The sequence below is a fragment of the Larus michahellis genome, chromosome 21 (assembly GCF_964199755.1).
Source record: "Larus michahellis chromosome 21, bLarMic1.1, whole genome shotgun sequence".
Taxonomy (NCBI): Eukaryota; Metazoa; Chordata; class Aves; order Charadriiformes; family Laridae; genus Larus; species Larus michahellis.
In genome coordinates this window covers 4,786,668-4,812,524 of record NC_133916.1, presented here as the reverse complement: position 1 = coordinate 4,812,524, position 25,857 = coordinate 4,786,668, and the positions used below count along the sequence as shown (strand labels likewise).

The window sequence follows — 25,857 nt, the reverse complement described above, 5'->3', positions numbered from 1 at the left end:
GTGCAACCACACAGATGTTGTTCAGCGAGCGCTCCTGCTTGTTACCGCAGTGACTGCGTGGGTGGATATTGAGACGCAGAGTTTTTCTAAACAAGAAAAATATATCCGGGAACAACAGGCTGCAGGGAAGAAGGGTGCTGGGGAGATCCAGTAGGAAATCGCTCTTTCCAGAACAGCAAATCTTTATCTTTGCCAGAGGTACGATGTGTTCCTGCCTTCTTTGTGTATCTCCTCAGCGTGATTATGTCTTCTAGGAGTCGGAGACTCTGACAGTCGCTGCCGAGCTCGGCGGCTGCGTCTCCCTGAAGCAGCGTGGGGCGTCTGCACAGACGTGTGGGCAGCTGTTGCACGTTACCAGGGTAAAACAGCACAGAAAACCAGGACTGCGATCACAACAGCTGCCTGTACTAATCAGAATAAGGTGCAGAGAGCGAGCTGATGGGATGCGTAACCCCGCTGGTGGCAGCTGACCTTTCTGCTGGCCAGATACCACCATGTAGTCACAAGGGCCTCGCTTGTTTTCAAAGGAGCAAGGAAAATTCCAGCCATTGTGGATAGATAACCGAAGAAAGAGCGGAAAAGATGCTGTACGAAGGTCATCTGTGCTTCCAGAGCTGTTCCAAACGCACAGTTTATCACCCCCGTATCATTTGCGGGTCTCATTCTTGCTCTTGACAGAACAGCCTCGCAGTATCTCCTTTTCAAGGATCCTGACGCTACTTGCTGATGTCCATCCAGGTGGCCAAAGAGCAGGCACAGGACTTGAAGAGCTCCTTGCTCAGCTTAGGGACAAAGACAGAATGGAGACCGGTGCCCTGGCTCTTTCTTCAATTGCTTAATCATGGCATCTTCCAAAATGGTCAGCCTTCACTGAAGGCCTCTAGCGAGAGCATTTTGGTTTTTCTTCCAGGACTGGAAGATGAAGTTCAGGACAGGCAAAAGCAAGCTGCCCCGATGGGGTTTTTGAGACGCTCAGTTTCCACTCCATTTCCACTTCCATTTATCCAACAGCCACTTCTCTGCAAGGACAACTTCTGAGCAGCAGATACAATCCATGTTGGATGCAGAAGGGTGGAGCAGATCCAGGCAAGCTACATTATTGTTTCCATCACAATCGTGCACGGTACTAAATACAGGTATTCAGGCAGAAAGTTCATCGCTGTCTTTGTGGAAACACCCACCGTTCAGAAGAAACAAGCACTCTGGGGGGCTCCTCCAAAGGGTCTTTGTAATTCGTGTAGCGGCTTTGTTTAGGCTAAATTGGCTCAATAATCCATCTCAGCAGAGGAGGGATGCTGAGATTTTTTTGAAGAGACCGCTGCAAAAAAGGCTGATGTGCTGTGCACGTTAGTAAATGAGTCACTGAGAGTAACCGAGAAGAGGCACTTGAACTGGAAAAACTTTCAGGAGTCAATGCAACGTGCGTACCTCTGGCTGCTAATACCGAGAGTTTACAGTTTCACGTATGTATGTACAGTTTCACGCTGCAGAGCACTATAATGTGCTGAACAGCACTATATGGTTGCGAGCCTCATGGCTCCCATCCTGTATTTAAATACCCACCAAAGTAAGAAAGCTGCTGGTTCTGGGGATAATTAGCGCCAAAACTTCTGGCTGAAAAGCTGAGGGATCTAGTAAATGAAACCTGACCTACAGGTACACTCGCGCTAGTGAGACTTCAGCAGGTTCTTGAGGAACACCAACCAATGTCACTCAAGGAAAAAAGCAGTGACACAGATAAACCTTTCTAGTCTGGGCATCAAAAGACAGCTGTGGTCAACACTTCTCCTACCAGACGTGCCGCAAAGACCGCTAAAGATTACCAAGGATGTCTTCTCTCATATTGCACTTCATAGTAAAACCACTGTAAGAGAGAAGAACTGTCATCCGCTATGAGACACCAAGACTTATTCAGAGAACCTGAATTCACACCCGTCTCAGGTAAATGCTCAGCTCCTCCAAAAAATGGGTTTCTGAATTAGGATCCCACATGAACTGTCGCGTCTGTAGAGAAGGAAAGTAATAGCACTGCCTGGCCAATATCCCACCTGCGCTGCAACCGAAGTATTGCAGCCAAGCGCCCTGAGCTACTTCTTCAACCCATACCTCAAGTCCGCACTTCGTAAAAATGAAGTCAGAAGCACAGTTCTCGGTAAATTGCTACGTATTTAGTCTTAGACTTAAGTTAAAACAATAAAACTTTCTTCGCCCCTTCTCCTGCACCAAAATTCCCCACCCCTCCAAGCCCCAGCCACGAGCTGGGCAGTTACAGCTACGCACAGTGTGCGTGCCCTGCAATAGCTTATTCTTCTATAGGAAGGAAAATCAACTGTTACGTTGTGATCCTCTGTCCACTAACTAGTTCAGTTTAAAAGAATTAAGAACTCGACAAATGCAATTTGTAAACACCATAGTTATACCGAACAAGAAGTCACAGATACAGACTGTTACATTGAAAGTTACCCTACAGATTTGCTTTTCATCACTAACTGCCACACTGACAAACAATTTTAATTTCACAATGGGAGCTGCGTACAGATCTCGGGAGGATTTTAGGAGGGATATTCAACCCCATTACTAAACTTTCTTGACTACTATATTTATTTATTTTTTTTGGTCAACACAAATTACATGCTTTTCAGCGTGGACAGATCTGAACAATTCAGTAAAACTGCTTTTAGCAAAAAGGTTTAGTTCTTAGAAGCAATCGGGGCGAGGGGGAATTCACAGCATTCAGAAGTGCCACAAAGTGCCACAACACACCCTGAACCCGATACCTTAACCTGAAAAGAAAAGAAAATACCGAAAAAGGGAAGAAATGACCTGACAGGAACTCCCTCCTACAACTCCAGGAGGTAACGCTGCTGATCTTAGCATGATTAAAGTGCATCACCAGCAATTTAACAGCCTTTTAGTTAAGAGAGCTTTTCCATGTACATTGATTCCCGTGGACTTACAGATAGTGCACCAAAACTCCAAACAGTTATCCTCCGATTTTTAAAATACAACTGTAAATAACAGCCAACAGTAATAGCCTACATTACAGCCAACAAAGAAATAATCACAACGCTACGCAAACTATAAAATAGATCTGGCTTTTGGCAGTGATTACTTATAGCACCTACTCTTGATATCTTTGCAGAAAAACAACTCGGACACCGCAGTTTGCTGGGGTGTCCCAGGGACCTTCCGCTGGGCAGGTTCTGGGGCTTCCCACCGTACACCTGACCTGCTGGGGCTGGACCAGCACAAGGAGTGTGGAAATCGAGGGGAAAAGAGGAGCCTAGAGAAGCACCAAGGTATGAGCACTATCTCCTGTTTTTTTTTTTTTTTTTTTTTTTTTGGGTCTTCAGGTGTACTTCCTAGATTAGAGGAGGAATTATAGAGAAGACAACAAAACGGGGTTTATTCTACGCGCTGTACTGATGTGCCTGTATACCTGAAAGGTGAAGGCACTGCCGCATGATGCAGGCCTTCCAAAGCCCTGGAGAACGGGAAGGCTGAGGACGGTACGAGGACGCTCCAGAAAAGGGTTAGTGGTTTTTAAACTACAAGTTCTAGCTGAGTTTTAACAGCCAGTAGAGCAACCACGCGTAAATTTGAGGGACCACGTAAATGCTACGTTCAAATCAAAACAGATTTGAAGCGTTAAATCACGGGGAAAGAAAAGTAGTGGAGAAAATGAGAAAAAAAAAAAACAAAAACAAAACAACCCAGAAACTAACATCAAGTACAGCCCATAGACTAACCAGCTGCAATTGGTGCTTTACGGAATTATTTTTTTTTTTTCCTTAAAGGCCCATATTCTGTCTTTAAAGCCACATCGCGCTCTAAAGTGACCATCTTCTACCTATAGCGGCCTGATGAGATGAGGCAGGTAGAAACTGCGATGGGGCTGTAAGCACAGAGCTATGAGAACATCCCAAAACATGGAGAGAGCTGTTATAATTTAATCCAGCTGGCAGACCAGGTTCTGTGCTAACGTTGGACAGGTTCCACCAAAGTTATGCACAGATGACATAGGACTGTGTTTAAATGAAAAAAAAAAAAAAGAAGAATCAATAGAAACCAAAAGATCCAATAACTAAGCAAAGTATAAATTCCATTCTTTTGCCATCTGATACGTGACCTGAGATAGCTACAGACTAAAACTTTAGGAGGACTTATTTCAATCTTGGCAGCAAGAGGACCTTCACTTTATCTAACAAACCTACAATAAAGAACAACAACAAAAAAAAGCAGAAACCAAATTATTTACTTCTCACCGCCCTCAGGAGAACTGATCCTTGGAGAAATGGCTTATCTAAATTGCAAACACCGTGGTCTAACCTTCCCTCCCACCCTTTCCCACCCCAGCCCACCCATGCACACACACATATATCTCTCTCTCTCTCTCTCTCTCTATCTTTCAGATGCAGACTCCCCCCGTAAAAGGCATTGCACAGGTTTGACTGACTGGAGAACACCACTCCAACAGCCAAAGTTACAACTCTTTCCACAACTTGCTTTCTGCAAGGACCAGTTGTCAGAGCTGAGAATCCCAGTGACACCACTGAGCTGAAATTAGATGATTTAGACAATTTCAAAGCTGGGGCATTGACAGCAACATGCCGGTCACTCCCTGCTCCCTATGGACTTTAATTTAAATCGACATTGAAAAGTGGATGCTGCTTCATTTAATGCAGAGGGTCCTCAGTGTTCTTGGTCAAATTTGAATCTTAATTCTCTTTGGTATTCACCAGCCGAGTTCTGAAGTTAGGGTCTGTGTGAGTGCAAGAAAACCTCTGTGCTATCTTTTGGGGAAGGACTGAACTGGCGCAACTACCCCATAAAGATCCTGATCACCATCTCAATCTCTTTCCTGCACACTGGGCAAGGTGATCTCTTTTTCTTCAGCATCTTTGCACACCTGAAACAGGCCACAAGGTGAGCAGTCCTTCCATGGACAATATTCCCATCCCGCGGTCTATGATGGCATAAGAAGCAAGGATTGAGTAATTTTTTTATACTCTCTAAAGACTGTATTTCTTCCTCCTTTTTATGCTCAGTGAAACGCAACAGAGACTCCTTGCTTTCACATTCTCGTGCCAAATCCAAAGACTCAATAGAACTGCAGGGATCTACGTGCGATTTGTTTTCTACCATGTACAGGTCTTTGGGTTGGCCAACTGGAGCAGAAATAGTCCTTCGGCAGTCCGGCACATCTATCCCTTCATCATCATTTTTGTTTTGCATAGCATCAATGTCGGACAGAGAAAGAGAATGAGCCAGTTTGGGACAATCTGAGTACCAGTCTTTCCGTAAGGCCCAGCAGCGGTAACAGTACCGTTTGCCTGGAGAGTTAAATTTCTTGCATTTGGTACATTGCCAGCAGTCCTGAGGAATGATCGAGGCAGACAAAAACAGCAGTGAGTTAGTGTATTCTTGTGTACGACTCCTTTCCTCTACACAGGAAAAGCAGCAAAGAAGCTTCATCAAAAAAGGGCATTTATTACTGGATATAAGCTTGTGAATGCACAATTGCTAGTTTGATTATCAGCAGCTCAGAAAGCCTAAGGAGAATTTGACTAACCCTGTGCATTCTACCGACGCAGATCTCTTCTTAAGCATTAAAATCTGTCCTTCCTTCCTCCCAGCCTCTGGAAGAACACAATGTTCTCAAGCTGTGCAGTTTATTGAATTTTCAGTATCTCACTCTAAATCCACGGGTTGAGCGCCTGGAATCAGTCAGGAATATATTTCCCAGACTCACTAATCACTTAGCATCTGTTGAATCTGCACAACTAATAGTGGCTTACTTGATTACCCCGCATTGCGAGGGCAAGAGCTGCCCAAGTTCAGAGCTATGATTCAGCTGTCCAATGCCAGGAACATCCCGATTTGTCTGGGATGTCTAGAAGTCTAGAAATTTATGCTAAAAAACTTTGGTGCCACCAGCTGCAAAGAGTATTGTGATACACTTGTGCTGACTTACAACAAAACCTCAAAAGGCAGCCTGCGAGACTGGGAGAAAAAAAGGACAGATGAAAGAACACAAACTTGATGTCCCTCGCTATCTATCATGAGAATTCAGAAGAGGAATGGGGTACTGGGGAGGAGTGACAACCCAGTAATTACTGCTTATTCTCTCTTTCCACCTTGTTTTCTCATTAAAACAGGGAGAAGAGCTCTGGTCTGTCCTTAGAGAGGCACCGGGAGGACAAAGACATTACACCAGCAGGTACGCAGGCTCTCCTCCTGACAAAGTATCTCGGAAAAATGGGGTGAGATGGGAAGCAGGTTCTCTTATCCCAGAGACTACAACAAAACAAGTGACAGCTTCAGAGCTGGCTCGGACACCCAGGACTCAGTGGAATCCTGATCCTGACACAGAAATTTCCACTAACAATTTTTTTGAGTGTGAGCACCTTGGTGATTACAAAGTGCCTAGTTTAGATTTCCAAATCTCTGCCAAGGACTATACTCTAGATTTCCTTTCAGAGGACATTACAGAATTAACCTTATTAAAACATGCATAGATATCGTTAATACTAATTTCATATAGCATTAGACTGACCATGCTGGAAACTGAGGGCCTAATTTTCATTCATTTCCTGGGTGTGTTAAGGGACAAGTTAAATCACGAATAAAAAGCCAGTGGCTGCCCATGCTGACACTACATTACCCTGCACAAAAGGGACGAACAACGTAGAAACAAGGACCCTAATCTCCTAGTCAAAAAACCTTCCTAGCCAGAGCACGTATGAATTCTCTCATGTCACCAGAAATAGTGGCCGAAATCAGGTAAGTTCCAGGACTGCTCTGCAGTCAGGAGAAACACTTGGTGTCTTTGGACTGGGTGGATCAGAGCGTTCACGGGCTCTCAGTGCTCAATGCCTATCCAGCTCAGAATTTAACAGAGCCCTGCTACGATGCAGCACACTGCAAGCAAGGAACGCTGACCTAACGCATGCCTACCTCAGAAGTAGCTTCTGTATCTGTGTCATCACTTAAGCATTGAGAATCCTCAAAGTCATGCAAACATGCATCCTCAGTCACCTGGAAAGAGTGGAAATGTTGTAAGAGGGGTGCAATAATCTCTATTTATGACATGTCTGGCACTGGACACCAAAACTAAAATGACTATATAATTGCCATTTCTGTAAGTGAATGAAAAGCTACTTTATAGTCACTATCCATTCTAGGCTGTTGTCAATAACTGTGGCTGGGCGATATTCCTTTGGTCAACCCATACCTCTCTCTGATGCACACAAGAATCACACAAACACATACACAAGAAATCATGAACTCAATCCTTTTAACACACACCTGATTAATTACTCTTCTGATCAATCTTACTAGTGACTTACACCTCAGCTAGCAGACTGAGGCCAGCCTACCTAACACTGAATACTAACACAACGTAAACTCAGATTTTCCTCTTCTGGTCTTTTCACTTATCAGTCTTGCAGCTACTGGCTAGAAATATAGTAAAGTTGCTGCTAGAATTTTAATTAATTTTAAATGATTTTTTTGCCTTGGAAATACATGCATTTAAATGAAAGCCCAAGCAGATTGACTGGAAAACTATCACCCCATGTATGGAATGGTGACAGCCTTTTTTAAACACAGTTTAAACTCCAGATGGTTATAGACCTAGCTCCTCCCAAATCAGCACAGCACTAAAAGGCAGATGAAAAGCAAAGGATTTTGCACTTCCATGAGATCAATTAAACAAGGCCAACCTGCGGAACACATGCACTGCGGCTGTTTGAAGAAGTACCTTTTTGTCACCTTCTTTCACTTCCTCGCAGTCAACCGTTTCCCCCTTGACTGCAGCACTGCTCTGATCCGACGGGCATTCGTTGAGGAACCACAAGTCATCAGTAGTATCTGAAACAACGGCAGTGTCTATGTCCTGTTGGAGAAGAAACAGAAGAGACCACTCAGAGCTCAGGTTAGCAGCAGCACCACAGCAAATTCCTCTCCCCTTTTTCTCACTAACAGCCTTCTTAGCCCTGGGCAGCTTCTCCAGTCACCCCTGGGAGAGAAGGGGACAGCTCGCTACTCTCACAAAAACACCCATTTTTGCAAGCAGCCCTGTGCTCATCCCCTTGCCAGCTGGCCACAGGGCAGCTGGCCACCAGGCTACAGCCATGTGCACCGCGTAACAACTTTCAACCCGGAAGAGGGGCAACTCCTGAAGTGCAGCTAATGCTCTGGAGCGCAGACAGACGGACCTCCAATGGCTGAACATGGCCTTCAGTGCGCTCCTAGTTTATTTAAGAACACTAAAGGTAACCAACCACCTGATGTGAAAGGCTGGGACAGGAACACACAAGGGAGAGGCCGAAAATCCTGGAGTGGGAAGGGGGAAGAAAGAACAAGAATATTTTATTTATTTGGAACGCAGAAGAGGAGAGGAAGAGAATACAGTGCACCTACTTAAAATGTCTACACACCTGGTTAGTCTGAATATCTGTTGATCCATTACTTCTGGACTTGTAATTGCTTCTGAGGTTGCCTAAAAACCACCATGGAAGACCAGCTACATCCCATTCCTCAAACACTAGGTCCAGTTTAGGCTTCTTGCTTTTAGAGAGGTTTTCTATTAAGTCTTTGTCTGTAAGAGCCAAGTAGAATCTAAGTCATGCCACACCTACATTACTTAAGAGACTATCAGAGAAAAATTTGGCCCCATCAGATTTCAGAAATCTTTCCTGCTCCTTCTTACAGCCAGTTACTGCTAAGAGCTTTGGGTTTGTGTGAGTGTACTGGGATGTTAGTTAGATCTGCCCCACACCTGTACTCATGTAACTACCCAAGTGAACCTGGCAAAATGGTCACTGCAGAGCCATCAGAGCTCAGAGAAGCATCCCAGTGTTCCCAGTATCTCTATAACCGTACAGGTTCTCTTTAGCATTACCTCGCTTTTAAAACTCAGTACAGAAACACGAACGCTTCTTTCAGAGCTCAACCCAAGTCAACACCGCATAGATTTCTTGAGTGACTTAAGATGCAGAAAGAATCTGCTTTGAATTTGGTTCAAATTTCCAGTGATGGGAGCTCCTGAATTCCGAAACCAGGCTCCAAATAGGAAGCAGGAAGGTAAGAATCCATCCTCCATAACCCCATGCTTCAGCCTCCTTTTTAGCCTGTGCAATTTAGTCTATGATCCTAAACTCAGTAGCCTGAATTTCAAGATAACCTTGAATCTCTCTCTCTTCAGTGCCAAGAGTTTCAAAGGACAAGGACTGTTTCTACCTCCTTTGTACGTGCAGCCAGGAAAATGTCTACTGCTCTCATTTGATCTGGAAATACCCACGCTTGCAAAGAAGATCTGGTTTTACAAATTAGGTTCCTTGATATGAGAACGACATGAGAATAGAAAGTAGAAAACCAGGAAAATTGCTTCCGTAACACCACAAACCCTTGAGTGAACCAGCAAGAAATCCCCAGACATTAAAACAAAGGAAACGCCTCAATATGAAGGAGCTGTATTACACTTAAGTTGGATAAGAAAAAAATTTTCCATTGTTATTCAGTTCCCTGATTGGCTTGCAGGTAATGACTGCAGACAGCTCAGGCTGTGTTCTCTGTAATCAGAGGAGAGAGTCCCTTGGGAAGATAAATAGATACAAGTATAATTTCAGCATTTAAAATACCCTTCAGCAAGGTCTGTAAAATTTTTCATTACATTGTTTAGTGATAGATGTTCTTTTGGAGCTTATCCTGCCATTTTATTCAAAGAGTTTGTTTATTTATGAGACCAAATATCCAAGCTAGAAAACACGTCTACCTTGAAATACTTTTGGTGAACATTTGCAGTTCTCTCAATCTTTAACATAAGATGATGATTTTTTAAAAATTATGTTCCACAACAGGTTTTTATTAGTCTCCCAACCCTCCTACTGCACTTTGCTGATGCAGAGCTCAATGTGTCACGCTGGAGAAGGAGCAGAAGAGCTTGTACACATTGTATTACCGCAGAAAAGCTGGAACTCACCTTCGTAATTCTCACATTTTTGCTCTGAGGTAGACAAAGCAGAAGCATTGCTTTCACCGTCCATGACGCCAGTGTCAGAACCTTCTTGTCGGCTAAACTGCACGAAGGAAGGAAAAACGAGATGTTAGTCCACCAGAGCTTATAGGGACAAGGGGATGTAGCACTTCAATTCCGAGTCACCAGCTGCAGGGCAAGACCATGAAGTCATGAAAAGGAATAAAAGCCTCTGAACAAAAACTAGACACTAACGACCCTTTAAGAAAGCTAACGCATCTGTAATCAGCACAAACAATATACTGGCAACCTAGGAAAAATCTTAAGATTGGCAAAAGTCCAAAAGTTGCCATCTTTAATGCAGTAATGCTGTGATCTTTTTGACCCTCTGGCCCCCAGTGAGAACAGACACCTCCCAGTTCAGACTACTTTAATCCCAAAATAGACCTGGAAACAAGTTTGAGTGTGCAAAGATTTTTCCTAGGTTTCAGATTCTGCCTGAAAGCTTCTGAAAACAATCCTACTAAACACAAAACTTGTTCACACATTTTAGAAAGCTTAATTATTTGGCAATTCCTACTCAGAGAGGGGATGGGAGAGAGGGGAGAAAGGCATGAAAATAGAGTGCACGCTGGAGGAACTGAGGACTAGAAGTGCTACACCCCAGAGAAACGCGCTCAGAGACTGGTACTCTGTTATGAAGAGAACAGAGAAGGGTCACTCTGTCCCTGCTGTGTGGACTCCAAGAACTTTTCAGGAAGGTGAGGACCTGGCAGCCAAGCAGCACAAAGTTCTGGCAGTCCACCATGCACAGGTACAGAGAAGGGGCACTCTGTACAACAAAAGAAACCACCAGGCAGTGGGTTTACCTTCAGCTGGTCTTGGCTTGGCTTATCGACGCTCTGTTCCTTTGCGAGATTCTGTGCAGCATCTAGATGGCAGGTAAAACAAAAGAAAAAACCTTCCCTGGTAATAACCATTCTCACAACACAGAGGGTCTTCAGCAAGCAACCAACGAGCCAGGCTTGGCAGACCTCTAAGTAACCCTTTACGAGAAAGAGAACCCTTTCTTCCTTAAAGAGCTGGCCGTTTCCTAGAGAGGCATCACTCCAGTATTCCCTAGGCCTTCCCAGGTCCATATGGAGGCATTAGCCTGTGGAACAGACAGTCTGTGTCCCCTCAGAGATGAAGCCTGATGAAACTTCAGAGCATGTAAGAACCTTCTTCTCAAGGTGAAGAACTATTCTTTTTCCTACAGGCTATCTTCACACCACAAGAAGTTCTAGGTCCTTTACTCAAGAGGTTTGCATGGAGGCAGAAACCTAGAGCAATAGCAGAGGGCGGGCACTCTCACTTGAAGGCTGGATCAGATCCATGCTGAAGAAGGTGAACACAGAAGAGTAAGATTTTATAAATACCTGAGGACACCATCTCTTTCAGCTCACGCTGAGACAGGAAAAACGTCTTCCTTAAAGGGTGTGGGCATGAACAACAATGACTAGACTAAAGAAAGGAAAATTCCATGCACAGCAAGCTCTTTCCTGGGTAACTGTGTACACATCCATCACACAATTTAATGCAGATGATTATGCTTGCCCCGAGAGTTAATTAAAAGGCCAACCTAAACAGCAAGAACAATCAAATTAACAAAAAACTTTCTACACAATAGGGGAGCTGCACTTAGGAAGCCTACCCTTTAAACAGAACGACTTGCTAGAGAACAAAAGATGCAAGGATGGCTCCTGCTTGCTCCCCTTTCAGTTTACCAGAAAAACTCCCTGCTGAATGCCAGGCAGACATGAACAGTCCGAGTCACATCATGAATGCTGGCACTGATATGAAGACACTGAAAACTGCTGCTATAGGCAGAAAAGTGGACCACAAAGTGTCCATAAAATGAGCCAAAGCACAGGACCACAAAATGAGATGGCTCCATGCTATATTCTTTGCCCTCCGTGCAGTAGTTCAGCTTTCCTTTCTTCCCTTCCATCACCCTCAGCTTCTGCAGTCACTGATTATTTAATGCCTGAAGGAAAACAGAAGCCAATTGGCTCATCCATAATTGCTTTGGCTCTGCGGAGACACTAGAAGAAGTGAAGACCTACCGTTCTAACACTTTATAAATACTGCAACTAGCCTTAAACACTGGGTGAAAAGACACTCCACTTACTGGAAGGCTTCCTTTTCTGAAGCCAACATATACTATACAAAATGTCCTCTAAAGTGAGGTATTCCTAAATACACCTGATGTCAGTCACACTCCGTGAAAGCTAGCCAAGTAAGGACACCATCTGATAAAGAGCATTATGCAAGAGCTTAGTCTTCATTATCAAGATGTACTGCAGTCACTTTTCTTTCTACAAGTGTACTTAAAAGAAGTGGCCCAGATAATCTGCAAAATGATGTGCTGATAAGCACTGATTTGGCTAATGAATATAAGCAGCTATTACAGAACATGAAACATGAAGACCTCTTTAAGCCCTATGGCCCTTCTAGTTATTCCTACGGTGTGATGAAGGCAAAACAATAGCTAGTCATCCTTCCTATGTATTTGGCGAAGGCCTGGTCTGCCAAGCTTGTTTCGTTTTATAGTCCCACGCATACACATGCAGACACGGTGGTATAACTCAGTGATCATCCCCCTAAAGGAACGGTATTTCCTTTGGCAGGTTTAAAAATAGTTACACCATGAGTGGCCCATACACGCACACGCAGCCACAGGCACGCAGCCGCAGGCACACACCGAGCAGAAGGGGACAGGGCAGCAGAGGAGAGAGCGTTTCGCTGGGATCCTTTGCTCTCCACATACAATGCCTATAGGGAAGAGGCCAGGGCATCACCAGCAAGGGAAACCGCACTCACACAGTTATTCTGTAGGTAATGTGTTTTGACGAGAGTCAACTTAGGAAGATTGTTCTATATAAATAGAGAAAGGAGGGGGACCTCAGAGGCACCGAGACATGGCTCAAAGCAGAGGACTAAGCAGTTTAGGGCCATGTTTTCTCAGTTTCTAAATTTGTGCAAGCTTTTATGTACGTGTAAAAAACAGGCTAAGCCCTTATGAAGAACTAAGTGCATATTATTTGCTTAGAGACCCCAGGAAGTACGGCACGAGACTCCACAACCCTCCTGGTGCAGCTCCCGCATGATTTGCACACTTGTAGTTTCATTAGAAGGTTTTTTTCAAATGAAGATTACCATCCGTACAATGAGAACAGATGCAAAGAAGCCATCAGCTGAGATTAATTTAAGAATAAATTTAATTTATGACTGAAGGACTTTCGATGTAGGTAGATTTGATTTCTCTTATGAGCTGGGAAAGTAACAGTGACCTTTAAAGGTTCAAGTGTTCAATTAAAGCCCAGACCTCTTTGGCCTGCAGAACTAGGCTGGGTTTCCAGCGCTCATATTCAGTCTCAAGACTATGAATGTATAAAATGAGGTGAGAGCGAGAAGTCGCAGCATGCTATGAAACTGAGAAAAGACTGAGAAACCAGTAATTATTTGGGTGGGATACTACAGCCATGTTGATTTGTACATCCAACAGCTAACTGATTTCATATCACAGCTACTGATGGTGGACACACAGAAAAGACACATACTCGAAGAGATTGTCTTGTCAAAGCCTTCATTAGCAGTTTGTTCCAACTTCAGAAACATTTATCTCTTCTGAATATCATTACTTACCCAAGTTACATCAACACTATATTGAATATACTTGCCCATACTGTGACAAACCTACCTGCCATTGCAGCAGAAGTCAGGTTCCGCTTCAACATGTCATAGACTGGGCTGTGGGAAAGAAGGCGACAGTTGACTACACTCGCAAAATCAAACAGCACTACCCTTTTAAACCAGGGACGGAAATTCTCTTTTATTATCCAGAGAGACACTGAAAACTGCAGGACAACTGCAGATTGCCACTCCTAAATGCTTGCTATAGAGAAGTCTAGCTCAGAACTTAACTGAAGGATGCAGATTTTAGCTTAAGTCTGAGATCAAGGGCCTGAGAAGACGCAGAAATAAAAGGGAAAAGATGTCACCTCAAGCAGCTCACTGCCTGGACCATTCCAAACTGGCTCTTCAGAACAAAGGAACTCAGCTCAAACTTGTCAAATGCATCACCAATAAGCCACTGAGCAGGGCACTTGGTATGCACGGAGGGTTATGCGACAGCGAATAAAAACAGTGACACCAAGGGTCTTGACAACCTCTACAATACAACATACATTGAAGGTGACTTTTTCCTACCTTGGATCTTTTACAGAGAAGCTCTCCAGTCCCAGCAGTTCTCCCAGCTGATCTCCTCCACAATAGACCATGTGTTGCTGTCTTTTGTCATATAGCTGCCTCACCATTATATACTGTCCTAGGTAATGCATAACCTGGGGATACGTAACACACCGTTAGCCATATCTGCAGCTAAAACCAAACCAATAAAGACCCTGGAAACTTGCTTTCGTTTATGATTCTTGCCTCCTGCTACCCTATACAGTGTGAGTCAAATAGCACCTGCTTTTTATGCACATCTGCAATTCGTTAGTGCCTCCCAACCAAAGGAGTTATGCTTTACCATACTGCTATAAGGTTTGTAACTATTAACCCTTGACAAGACGGAAAACTGGGTCAAAGACGGACAAACAGCAGTCACTCTGCTACCCCACGTTAAAATGAAACACGACATGGGTGCTAACACTTTTACCTGAGCAGCCTCCCTCAGTGAGAGCTGCAGATGGAAACTGCTGGTGCCCAAATAAAAGCAAAGAAGAGAAGGGAATGGGTGCAGAGGAGACAGAAGGTATCCGGGGTGAAAAGCATAAGCTGTTACTAAAGGATGACCACATTTACAGTGCTCTTCCTCAGGACAGTTTACAAGATGCAAAAATAAGTGCATTAGTATCACAAAGAAGGATAAGAGAGGAAACATCCTCTGAGAGCTAGGGGACGCTGCCAGCTACAGTGAGGAATGCAGAGTACAAGAGGATAAAGCAAAGTGCATTAAGCACTATATAGGCAGGTTCAACCCCCCCATTACCCACCAAAGTGACCCTCCTGAATGACAAGTGACCCTCCTGAATGACAGTGTCACCAAGAAGTTGCTAACAGTACTCCATTCACTGCAGAAAAAAACGACTTGCCTGAGTTAAAATGTTAATCTATACAAGTAACCTGCATTTAATACTCAACTCTCCCCATTTAAACCATTCAATTTGTTTTTGCAAAAATTTTTAGAAGCTAAATAAGTTATTTAAATGCATAAGTGTTTAAAATAAGTCACAAGGCTCTGCAGGAATATTTGACACATTCATAATGAAAAACCACTGCATTTAATTCTTTGCAGACAGGGTACTCTTGTAAATCACAGTCAGTGTCATTTTTTTAATCTCGTACACATATTGCATTTTGATCTTAAAATAAATGAATTCACGGGGTCTCAGGTTTAGCTGACAAGCCATTTCAAAGGAAAGTTAAAAGAAAAATATCAACTGGAATCCAATTTTTAAGGCTTTCATGCACTGAGCAGAGAGCAAGACAATTGAATAGAATCTCCTACACTTCCTCAGGACTATGGCTATCCCATCTCTCCTTTCTTTAAAGAGGTTTCTGATTTTCCAGAATAAATGATTTTCTTTAATATTTCACTCTCCTATTCCAGTTCCTCCAGGGGCTCTCAAGACAATTTATGATCAAATCACAACAGCCCTATGGCTAAGATATCCCTGTTTTGCAGATAGGGCTTCAAAGTACAGAAGAATTAATAGCCAGTCCCATCCCTGCCCCACAAAGAGCCATCCCCCAAGCAACGAGGGACAGGCACATTTCAGTGCCAACAAACTGAGCCCACCTCCTTCAGTGTGAAGGTTTCACCTTGGGCACCTGCAGCCTGCAGAATCTTCAGAAGCGGCAGTTTGGGTCGCACCTAAAAAACAAAGAACAGAGTTTTGTTTGAATGACGGGAAGCAGTGCCCTGCTGACAGAAAGCACGTCACCCTGGCATGCACACCTGCCTATCACAGCAAACGAACACACGCTGCCCAGGTCAACCTGTGCAAGACTCACGCCAAGCACAGAGCTGACAACCCTGGTGTGAGTCGTGCGGAAACACTGCTTGCCCCAGGCTAACCTGCTGAAGGCTGGTATTCTTTTTTACAAGTAATCTGCACGGACAAATGCTTAAAAAGAAGTTAGAAGGACTGGAAATCAGCACAATCATTCTGACTCAAGTGCAAGACAAAAAAAAGCCAAGGAATTTGGGCAGCCAGCTCTAAAGGCTTTAATCACTCACATTGTCCCATTAACTTTGATGTCATTCATCCTGTGAGGGAAGGCTGGAAACTCAGACCCTTGGTATGGAGTCCCAGGCAGCGACTAACAAACTACTGAGTCATATATTTAGGAGCGATGGTGGTGCATTCAGATTGCCACTTCAAGAGCAGCACACCTGAATTTTCTCAATTAATGCAGTGAACAAATTGGGTCTGCTCTGTACAGACCTTTGGGAGCATGTATTTATTAGGATCCATGAATAGACACATAATAATAAGACTGCATTAAACACAAGGTGTGGTTAATTAACACCAAGGATCAGAACCTGTATTTTTTGTAGATCTCACTCATCAAACAAAATCTTTATTATATAAAATATAAAGCACCCTGGGAACGATGCAACTGCTCCACAACGCCTTTAGTTTCACCCACACGCTCAAGCAGCTTTGAGTAGCAGATGAGAGAGATGATGCTATATAAAACAGCAGCAAGTTTTAAATAGCTACTTCCCCCCTACGTTGCTCCTTCATCTATTCCAAAAGAATTTTAACAGTTCCTAGGAGAGGGCCACCACATGATCTGATGCCTTGTGTTCTCTAAAAATGTCAGAAAGCCCTCCCTGTTCTCTGAACGCTACACTATTATGTACAATATTGTACACTAATGCACATTTCCCACACTGAATCACTTCCTCTGTTCTCCTTGTCTATCAGATGCTACTACAGCAAGATATTTCCATCTGTCACAGCACAGAAAGTCCAGTCCTCAGTGCACGACGTTCATTGCTGTTTCCCCTTTGACAAGGCTTATGCCTTCTCCAGGCATGTGATCCATGATAGGTAGTAAAGGTCCTTACCTATCACTATTAGGTGGGTTCACCTGTGTCGCATACCCACCCTTCCTTTCTCCCTATATAAATGCAATTGCAGTCTCCCTTTGCCTTCCCAAGGAGCAGAGCCTGCCTGCAGCCCTGTAATACCCCTTGAGGGACAGTCTGACCTGCAGCACTATTTTTCTGCACAAGGTAAGAGTGGGGTTTGGTGGCTGGTCACAACTCTAATTTGTCACTCAGCTATCAGACAGTATCTTGGTGGGGTGTTTGTTCCACCTGTTTTCTAACACTGTAAAAAAATTACCTCCCCTGTGAATGTGTCTGGGCTGCCTGTTTTCTCATTATTATGTTTGCAAAATGCATTTTTAAGCTCAAATGGAACAGCTCATGTCCAGCCCCAAGTCTCTTCTCAAGATCAGCTTTTTCACTAGGGAAAAAAAAAGCTCAGCACAACTCGAATAAGTGCTTCTATCAGCACATGATTTTTAATAAGATGAAATTATGTGTTTGCATTCATTCATTTCTCTAATGACCACTCTCAAATGGGTATAAGTAACTTCTTACACATCTCTTGCTGATTAAAGCAGCAACCTAGTTAGCTTGATCACTTTAAAATGGGCCCTTAGCTACTACAGTACAGCCAAAATGGAAGTGTTTATTCCACACTGCCTAGGACACTGAGTGTTGACAATCAATATTTTGCTACTAATATCAGAGCCTATTTACTTATTTTTTCATGCAGAGTGAATTGAATAAATAAGCGTATACATCAGTTCTGCACAGGACTTGGCCACATTTCAAAGCTTCTAAATTAAGCCTCAAATGAGTTCTAAATTAAGCCTCAAATAGGAGGTTCTCTCAACTTCCCATCAGCTTATTTCCCTTCCTGCCACATCCCCTCATACTGTGGAAATGCTTCTTACAATGTATTGGCTCTGGAAGGTTGGATGCCTGTCTCAGAGAAACCTTTCTGATTTTTAGACCAGATTTTTACTGTTATTGTTTGCAAATTTCTCTTCTCTGACTTACTATCAACATGGTATTGAGCCATACTCAAACCACACACCTGCCACATTGGCCTTGGCTCACAGCTACAAGTACTTTTTGTTCCAGGGACACTCTAGGAATAGTAGATAGTGGGAGTACTACGTGTTCAATACTTATCTAAATTGACCTGAAAAAAGGCATGGGGGTGCATTACTGACTAGACAAAGTTCAGCATAGAAGCTTACAAAGCTCCAATACAACTGTCTGTAAGAGTCCAGCACTAGGAGGAATTCTTAAATATAGGTCCAGCACAAAAATAGGGATTATCAAGTTTCTTGTATGGCAAATTTTAACTGCTTTTTCCCCTTTCTCCCCCTTTAAAATGTTCATAAATCATTGATATGAAACTGAAAGCCAACAGAACTCCTCAGGATAAAAGCCCTACTCCAGCAGGCTAAATTCTTATTACTTAAATGCACTTGGGAGAGCTTTGATTTGATGGAAGAAATCACTGCTTCAGTGAGAAGAAAGCTGTGAGAATAAGTGGGAGAGATAATTACCTGGTTAACTTGTCCAAGTGTGATTCTGCAGGCATTCTCAGCTGCGGGATGCTGGGCAGAGCTTGAAGATGTCATTCTGGCAGTGATTAGCTGTTTATAGCACAAACCTATAAATGAGAAGGGCCATGTATCAATTAAGCTGAAAAACCTGGTCTTGAGTTTAACCACTTCCACTTCTTAGAAGCTTCAGGAAACTAGTATTTAAAATTAGCCCTGCATGCATATCTGAAACCACTGCTGTATAATGCGAAAGTTACTGTGTCCCTCACCTGCTTTGTCCTACCTGAGCGGCACCCGGCTGCCCCATGTCTGACAAAGAGCCATGTGGGAACAACTGGGACAGATCCGCTGTGGCACTGAGGATGCTGTAACTGCCCATCTCTAGGAGTGGCACAGCATGGTGAGGAACTTGGGGACCTGCCAGTCTCCATCAGGCCCCTGGCAAATTCTTAACATGGTGAAATCCTTGAGTCAGAGGCGGGGGAAATAGAAGCTGAGTCACAATCAACCACAATGGAAATCTCCACAAGACAGCAACCCCCCCAGTTGTCCAAACGGAGGAGCAGTCAGTGCCGATGGCAATAATTAACACCTTCCCCACCCGCTCTTCCAAGAGCTGAAAACCTGCTAAAGCTGCTGCAGCCTTCATCCCAAATAACTAGATGCAGGCTATAAATGAACAGTTTTTACAGCATTACTGGATGAGCAGGTGAAATGATCCTTTCCTGGAAAGGAACAAAAGGGGAAGTCCTGCAGCTATTTGAATTTTTCAAGCCCTATCAGTTTCAGTATCCACCCAAAGAGCACAGCTTCATATGCAGAATGATCCGTAATGACTCATGCTCACAGCACAAACCACACAAGTTTGAAAACTTCTTTATATGTAAAGAGAAAGGCTAGTGTAAATTTAAGTAGCCACTGAAAAAAAAGTAACTTGAACCTGCTGGAGAAGGAACTTAAGTCTTGACCTCTTGGTTGCAGCAGTAAAGCTCAGATCAATATAGCTGTAAAACTGTGTGTCCCTGGACCTAGTTACAATAAAATCTCCATTTCAACGTTCATCTGGATGCACTTCTGCAGGCAATGCAGAAACAAGCCCGGCAACTGCCATTTTTGTCCCTGCCCAGAGCAGGGGGGTTGGAAGTAGACGATTGTTAAGGTCCCTTCTAACACGAACCATTCTGTGATTTTGGTAAACTTCAGGCTAGAGCACGAGACAAACTAAAAAGTCTGAACCTGCCTACAGAGATGCAACTTCAGGAAAGTTTTTACTGGAATCTGTGGAATCTGGAAGAAGCATCGACTTTTAACCACGCAGTAGTTAAAATTAGATTTGAACATGTGAAGCAAAAACTTTCAAAGCAGTATCTAAATTGTCTTTTGCAAAATTTTCCAGATACAGCAAATGAATTTACTATTACTACAACAGCTATAAAGAATGTAAGCCAGTACAAAACCAGAAAAACAACCGGACTTATGTCTTGAGGAATGTAACCAAACATTTTAGATGTAGACAAAACAGGCTGAACATCTATCTAGCAGGCAGTGCAGAAACCCCAGCAATGACAAAAATCTGAGCACCAATTCAAGTTACTGACCACCTATCCCTCCCCTGCCCTGTCTAGTAAAAGGAATTTACAATGACTTTGTTAGAGGCTTCTGAAAATTCCTATAGCATTATATTTCCCTGAAGTAAGGCGCTATCAGGAATAAAATCGTTCCCAAAGATCAAACATATCTCTAAATATTTAGGAAAGATTAATTAAAGCATATCAAATGTTCAAGTTTGGTAAATAACCTCGACAGTGAACGGGTCTAGGTAGTAACTCAAAATAAGTGACTTATAACAGCTAAAACAACTTTCACGTTATCAGTGTCTTAAATTTTAACTGAAGTTTCTACTTGATAATGCCAAGCACATTGCAACACAAACTGCCCACCGGATCCTTTATGCTTTAAAGCTGTACTTTGTCCTAGCTGCAGACAAACTTACCGACCTTGAACTTCTCTGCTCTAAGGAGTATCACTAGGATGGGCCAGCCGCTGCCTCGGGTTCCCAGGTTCCCTTTGCTCCTGCCAAGGAGAGTCTGCGGGTCCTTGTGCAGGAGAAGCAGCTCCAGCTGCCCGGGGGCGGGGGGGGGACTCAGTGCAGCCTCCCCAGGAGCTCCCCACGCCTGGCTGGGCTCCGGCGGATGCTCTGGGCTCTGAGTCGCTCTTTCAAAAACTGCTCCTGCCTCCAACTCATCTAATCAGGAGAGGGAGTCGCTAAGTGCATCAGCCTCTGGTAAGAGCTGGAGTTGGTGTGAAAATCGGACAAAAAGGGAGAAAGCAGTGGATTTCCTCTCCACCCTGCATTCCTGGAAAGGGGCTCAGCAAGTGTCAACCAAAGATGACTTTAACCGTTTCAATACTGGTTTTATTAGAGAAAGGCAAGTTAGTGCCTTGCTTCCAGTCTTCACAGACAAACTGTATTTTTAGTATGTTTGACTCTTAGTAATACTAACTTCCTTTAACTAGAAATTAATCTGGAGATTACTGAATGCCGCCCCTCAAAGCATGCAAGCTCTAAAATGTGTCTAGGCTGCAGGCAGCCACAGGATTTAGGGAGGCAGCCACCAGTCCTGCCAAGGACTTGGCAGTCACCGTCCTGCCAAGACAGAAAATCTCATTTATGTTACCACCCTCTGTCCAGAGACTGGCCAGAAACACAAAGGGGGCAATTCCTAGAGAACTGAGAAGCTTCTTGCTCAGTGAGCCCTATCTAACTTTCCCCTGCAACTCTATTTTCCCATCTATTTTATGCCAAATATTTTACTCCACAACCCTGGAAGTGTCTAAACTAATTTGTGGCCAACTGAAGGAAGCACCAGTGAACTTACCGCTGTTCCCCTCTATGGCTTTGGAGCTACATGTTAGAAAATTACACCAGACCAGAGTAATGATTTGGAGGAAACCATGAATCACAAAGTAGTCATGAAGTAACAATTTTTTTCCATTTGAACACTTTATATGGTCATGCACGCTACAGGAACGAGTCATCTGCCTGTTTTGTGAGTAAAAGTTCCTTCTCTTGAGAGATCAAAACCCCACGAGACCACAGCTTTTGATGCTTGCAGAAGACAAGGCTTGAGACAGAAGATTTAACAGACCCAGAAGGGAGCGCAAGTGTACTGTGCACAGACATTCTTGACAACAGTGTCCAAAAAGCTGAAGCTAAACTTGTAATTCAAGTTCACTTTTTGTGTTAAAGGCTCCTTCTTTTAAGGAAAGAACACAATTTCTAATTTCTGTGCAAAGTGAAAACATAGCAGGGAGCGTAAGCTAGATATTATTGTTCGGTGTATCTGTGGACCCTGTAATGGCTCACTTCACCAGTGGGTTACGATCTGACACTTAAGTCTTGTCCTCAGCATCATTCTTTTTCATCAGGCTTTGAATTAAAGCGAAATTTCTACCGAAAACAAACTTGCAATCTCCTGTACAGTGTCCTGTAGAGGGCGGCCCTGGAGGGGGGCTTTACACCAGCGCTAATCTGACAAGAGCCAGAGCTAATTAGGTTTGTCCCTATCAGTGTGAGTCCCTGCCAGGTTTTTATGCCTGCAAGTCCTCCTCCCCACCCGGCTTGTGACAGAAACGGTTACCCCTCCCTGCAAACCACACCTTGTGACATCCTTCGCTCCACCACCGCTGTCCCAGTGCTTCCACCTTTCTCTGGGCTCTATGTTTCACCCGATCCCATCACCGTGTTCCCAACAAGCTCACACATGTCCTTTGAGAGCCGCACAATGCCAGCCAAGGGGACATCGAAGTTGCCCTTCCACTGCCACCTTGTCACGATTTTACTCCATGAGCCCTTGTAAGTGTTGGCTGGTTACTGGGGGCTTCTGAATGGGAGTGGTAGCAGGAGGAGAGAAAGCTGGGCTGTGAATTACGTGATTTAACAGATTTCACACTTTATAGACTGCTTGACTTCAACTTTTGCTGTCCTGTGCTCAGTTAAATGCTCTAATTCATTGCTTTGATATTTATTTAGCACTCAATCAGGAAAAATACCCTCTGCTAGGAAAAGCATCCAGAGAAAAGCCCCATTTCACTATGGAGAGGTCCCTTAATGCATTACAGATGGCAACAAAAGGCAAGGCTACTATTTTTAATACTAAACGCTAATTTTAGAGTTCCTTTTTTGGCAGCTGCTCTGGAGTAAAATCCATATCTTCGAATTCAAAAACCATTTTAATTCTGAATTTCACCTGACATGAGTTTTGTTGCTGCTGTGCTGCATCTGCCCCGAATTGTGTGCTGCTCCCCAAAGGTCTGCCAATAACGCACCAAAATTAGCCAACCTTTGATAAACACTAGTAGTTAACAAATGCAAATGTTATGCAATGCTCATTTTATTGCAAAACCACTTAAGCAGGAGGGAGAACAAAACTGATAGTTTCAATTTAAAAAGGCACACTGGCAAATTACGTTCCAAATCTCCCTAAATCAGCTGCTGCCGATGGTATTTGTTGCTGGTGATGTCTGGAACCGGGCAGCGCTTCCACCCCACTGCGCATGCCCCTGCTTCCATTTATCTCTGTTTTAACAGATGAAATCGGGCTTTTGTCGGAATCGCTTTTCCCAATAGCAGATACTTCCTTAAGGGAATGTCAAATCAATATCACTATTTTAAGGCATTCAACCATGGAGCAAAAAGTAGTTAGATCATGAAAACAAGCTGCTTCCATCAGATAAGGGCTATTTAATACCCTGAAGTGACTGTGCTGACTGTTCCTGTCACAGCAAACTACAGCTTAGATGAAGATTTCTTTCCCTTCAGTGTTGAGCCAAATACTTTAGAATTTATGAGTCAAACTGAAGCTAATAATCTATTTTTTGTAGCAGTGAAAAATGAGAAAAGCCCTGATTTTAATCACATCTTCGGCAGAACTAGCTGCGTGATGTTTCACTTATGAGTTTGCGTATTGCTGAACGTCTAGGGGCTTTTGCTCCACTGCTAGCAGAGCTGCTAAATGTATAGGCATGCACTCAAACTCCTATTACGTGTGTTTGCCACGTGGCCCAAAGGTCCAAAGAACACTTCTGAAGAAGCAGGCACTCGGGATATGAATTTTAACCCTTTCTTTGGGGCCTACAGGAAAGCTGGGGAGGGGCTGTTTGCAAGGGCATGTAGTGACAGGACGAGAGGCAATGGTTTTAAACTAGAGCAGGGGAGGTTTAGATGAGACATTAGGAAGAAGTTCTTTGCATTGAGGGTGGTGAGACACTGGCCCAGGTTGCCCAGAGAGGGGGTGGAGGCCCCATCCCTGGAGACATTCAAGGCCAGGCTGGATGAGGCTCTGAGCGACCTGATCTAGTTGAAGATGTCCCTGCTGACTGCAGGGGGGTTGGACGAGATGGCCTTTAGAGATCCCTTCCAACCCAACACATTTTATGATTCTATGATTTTTGGGTATGTTTCCTGTTCAGTCTCCTGGCAGTGAGTGTAACGCAGGGAGCTGCCTGGCACCTGACCTACCTGGCAGAACTGTCCAGGCTACCCTGCTTGGAGCTGGGCCACCTACGCTGGCCGTGCGGCCACTTGGAGCTGCTGGAGAGCATTAAATGAACAAATACCGTAGCAGAAACAAGTCTGAGTTCTCATAACGGCTCTGTGTTCATATTTCAGTGGCCCCTTCAACCTCTCTTGTTATTCCTTCTCTAAAAGTTTGTCATTTGCATCTAGTAAATTCTGCTTCTGTCAAGTATAAGTCTTGGAAAGCTGTGGGTTTATTTCAGCTCTTTTGAACCCTCTGAGCGTTACAGCCCTAAATTCTGCACTATCCCAAAGCGGGTATGTCAGAACCGATCAGCCTAAAAACAAGGGATCATCTTTTAAAGTCCATCTGTTTAATACACGTGAAACATCACACATCTAATCTTTCGAGTGATTAATCCCTGCCTGAAAATGCTTCCTCGTTGTTAACACCGCACTTAGCAGAGCAGCTACTTCCAAGCGTTAACCTGCCCAGCCTCCAGCAGTGTTTTGCTTTGGAAAAGCACGGCAAGGTTTAAGGTAAAATCATTCTGTGAAAGATGACACATGGCAACAGCCCCTGTCAGCCTCTGCCGTAGTCAGCTCACATCACATCCCTCAAGCTTTTACTTTAAATGCTGCCCCAGTTATCAATGCTGCAGGTAACCATCGGGTACGCAAAAGCTCAGAAAGCCAAAAGCGTGCTTCGGAAAAGCTCTTGGCCCCTCAACCGCCTTCACCCCCGTTCCCCGCCGCCCTCCCCGCTCCCTCGGCCCGCCCGGCCCCGGAGCGCTGCGCCCCCGAGCCCCGGCCTCCCGCGGCGGGCTCACCCTAGAGCTGCTCCATGGGCCCCAGGTCGCCCCACAGGCCGGGGTCGGGGGGGTGGGGTGGGGGGGACGGGCCCCTACGCCCCCCGAGGCCTCCTCTCCACCATCTTAGCGGGGCTGCGGGCCGCCACTTCCCCTCGCAGGCAACATGGCTGCCCGGCGCGGCGGGGCCGCGCCATAGAGCGTAGCGGAAGTTGCCGCTAGAGAGGCGCGGAGCCCCGGGCGAGGAGCGCGCACGCCCCCAAGCGGTGGAGGACCGAGCACGAGTTGCATCGTTCCGGTGCAAACCGCCCGCCCCAGTACAGCCCCCCTCGGTCCGCTGCAACCCCCCCCGGCCCGGTGGAAGCCCCCCACGCCGGAACGGCTTCATAAGGTACAGAGCTGCACACACCCCTCCTCCTCCAGCTCAATGCCAACCCTCCCGTCCTTCCATCTACCCAGCCCCAACAGGGCTGTGCCCGCACACCAGCCCGGTACGGCCCCCACTCCGTGCCTCTCCCCAGCCAGGTACGTGCCCTGCCGTGGTTGCGTACGCTGATAGGAACAAACCGGGAAGCCCAGTCTCAGAGCCCGGATAGCTCAGTCGGTAGAGCATCAGACTTTTAATCTGAGGGTCCAGGGTTCAAGTCCCTGTTCGGGCGTAATTACTTTTCCTCTGCTAGAACCTGTTTTTGGAGTGTTTTTTTTTATTTCCTCTCTGGGGGCGCAGCCGGAACACCCCCGGTGGGGAAAGCCGCCCTTGCCGAGGGTGTAAAAGGCTTTTGGGGGAAAAAAATTGTTAGGAGAAGCGGGAAGGGGAGAAAAAGGAAGTTAACGCCCGAACAGGGACTTGAACCCTGGACCCTCAGATTAAAAGTCTGATGCTCTACCGACTGAGCTATCCGGGC

At 44.7% G+C, this 25,857-nt stretch overlaps 1 protein-coding gene and 2 non-coding genes across 8 annotated transcripts; 1 reads left to right on the top strand and 2 right to left on the bottom strand.

Moving 5' to 3' along the window:
• On the bottom strand, positions 1-25,147 carry MDM4 (MDM4 regulator of p53). Of its 6 annotated transcripts, none has more exons than XM_074564216.1 (12): positions 24,974-25,147; positions 18,626-18,732; positions 15,825-15,899; positions 14,231-14,364; positions 13,722-13,771; positions 10,849-10,910; positions 9,986-10,082; positions 8,442-8,602; positions 7,763-7,897; positions 6,958-7,038; positions 4,910-5,376; positions 1-4,025 (listed from the first exon to the last, which is right to left on the bottom strand). In XM_074564216.1, exons 2-12 carry the CDS (start codon positions 18,698-18,700, stop codon positions 3,950-3,952), a joined length of 1,413 nt encoding a protein of 470 aa, XP_074420317.1. In that variant the 5' UTR covers positions 18,701-18,732; positions 24,974-25,147; the 3' UTR covers positions 1-3,949. The 6 variants fall into 6 exon arrangements, 5 of the variants coding, with proteins under 5 accessions (XP_074420317.1, XP_074420318.1, XP_074420315.1 ...); XR_012584352.1 differs by having other exon boundaries at positions 3,344-4,279; positions 4,533-5,376; XM_074564217.1 differs by lacking the exons at positions 1-4,025; positions 24,974-25,147 and adding an exon at positions 20,619-20,839 and having other exon boundaries at positions 4,684-5,376.
• Positions 25,148-25,538: 391 nt separating this feature from the next.
• TRNAK-UUU (transfer RNA lysine (anticodon UUU)) lies at positions 25,539-25,611 on the top strand. Its single transcript has one exon. It is a non-coding gene; the product is annotated as a tRNA-Lys (tRNA).
• Positions 25,612-25,784: 173 nt separating this feature from the next.
• On the bottom strand, positions 25,785-25,857 carry TRNAK-UUU (transfer RNA lysine (anticodon UUU)). Its single transcript has one exon. It is a non-coding gene; the product is annotated as a tRNA-Lys (tRNA).

Coding starts and splice junctions, on each gene's coding strand:
- MDM4 (XM_074564217.1), bottom strand. CDS start 18,700: ATGACATCTTCAAGCTCTGCCCAGCATCCCGCAGCTGAGAATGCCTGC. Junction 7,039..7,762: donor TGAAAGAAGGTGACAAAAAG/GTACTTCTTCAA, acceptor CACTCTTTCCAG/GTGACTGAGGATGCATGTTT. Junction 5,377..6,957: donor ATACAGAAGCTACTTCTGAG/GTAGGCATGCGT, acceptor ATCATTCCTCAG/GACTGCTGGCAATGTACCAA.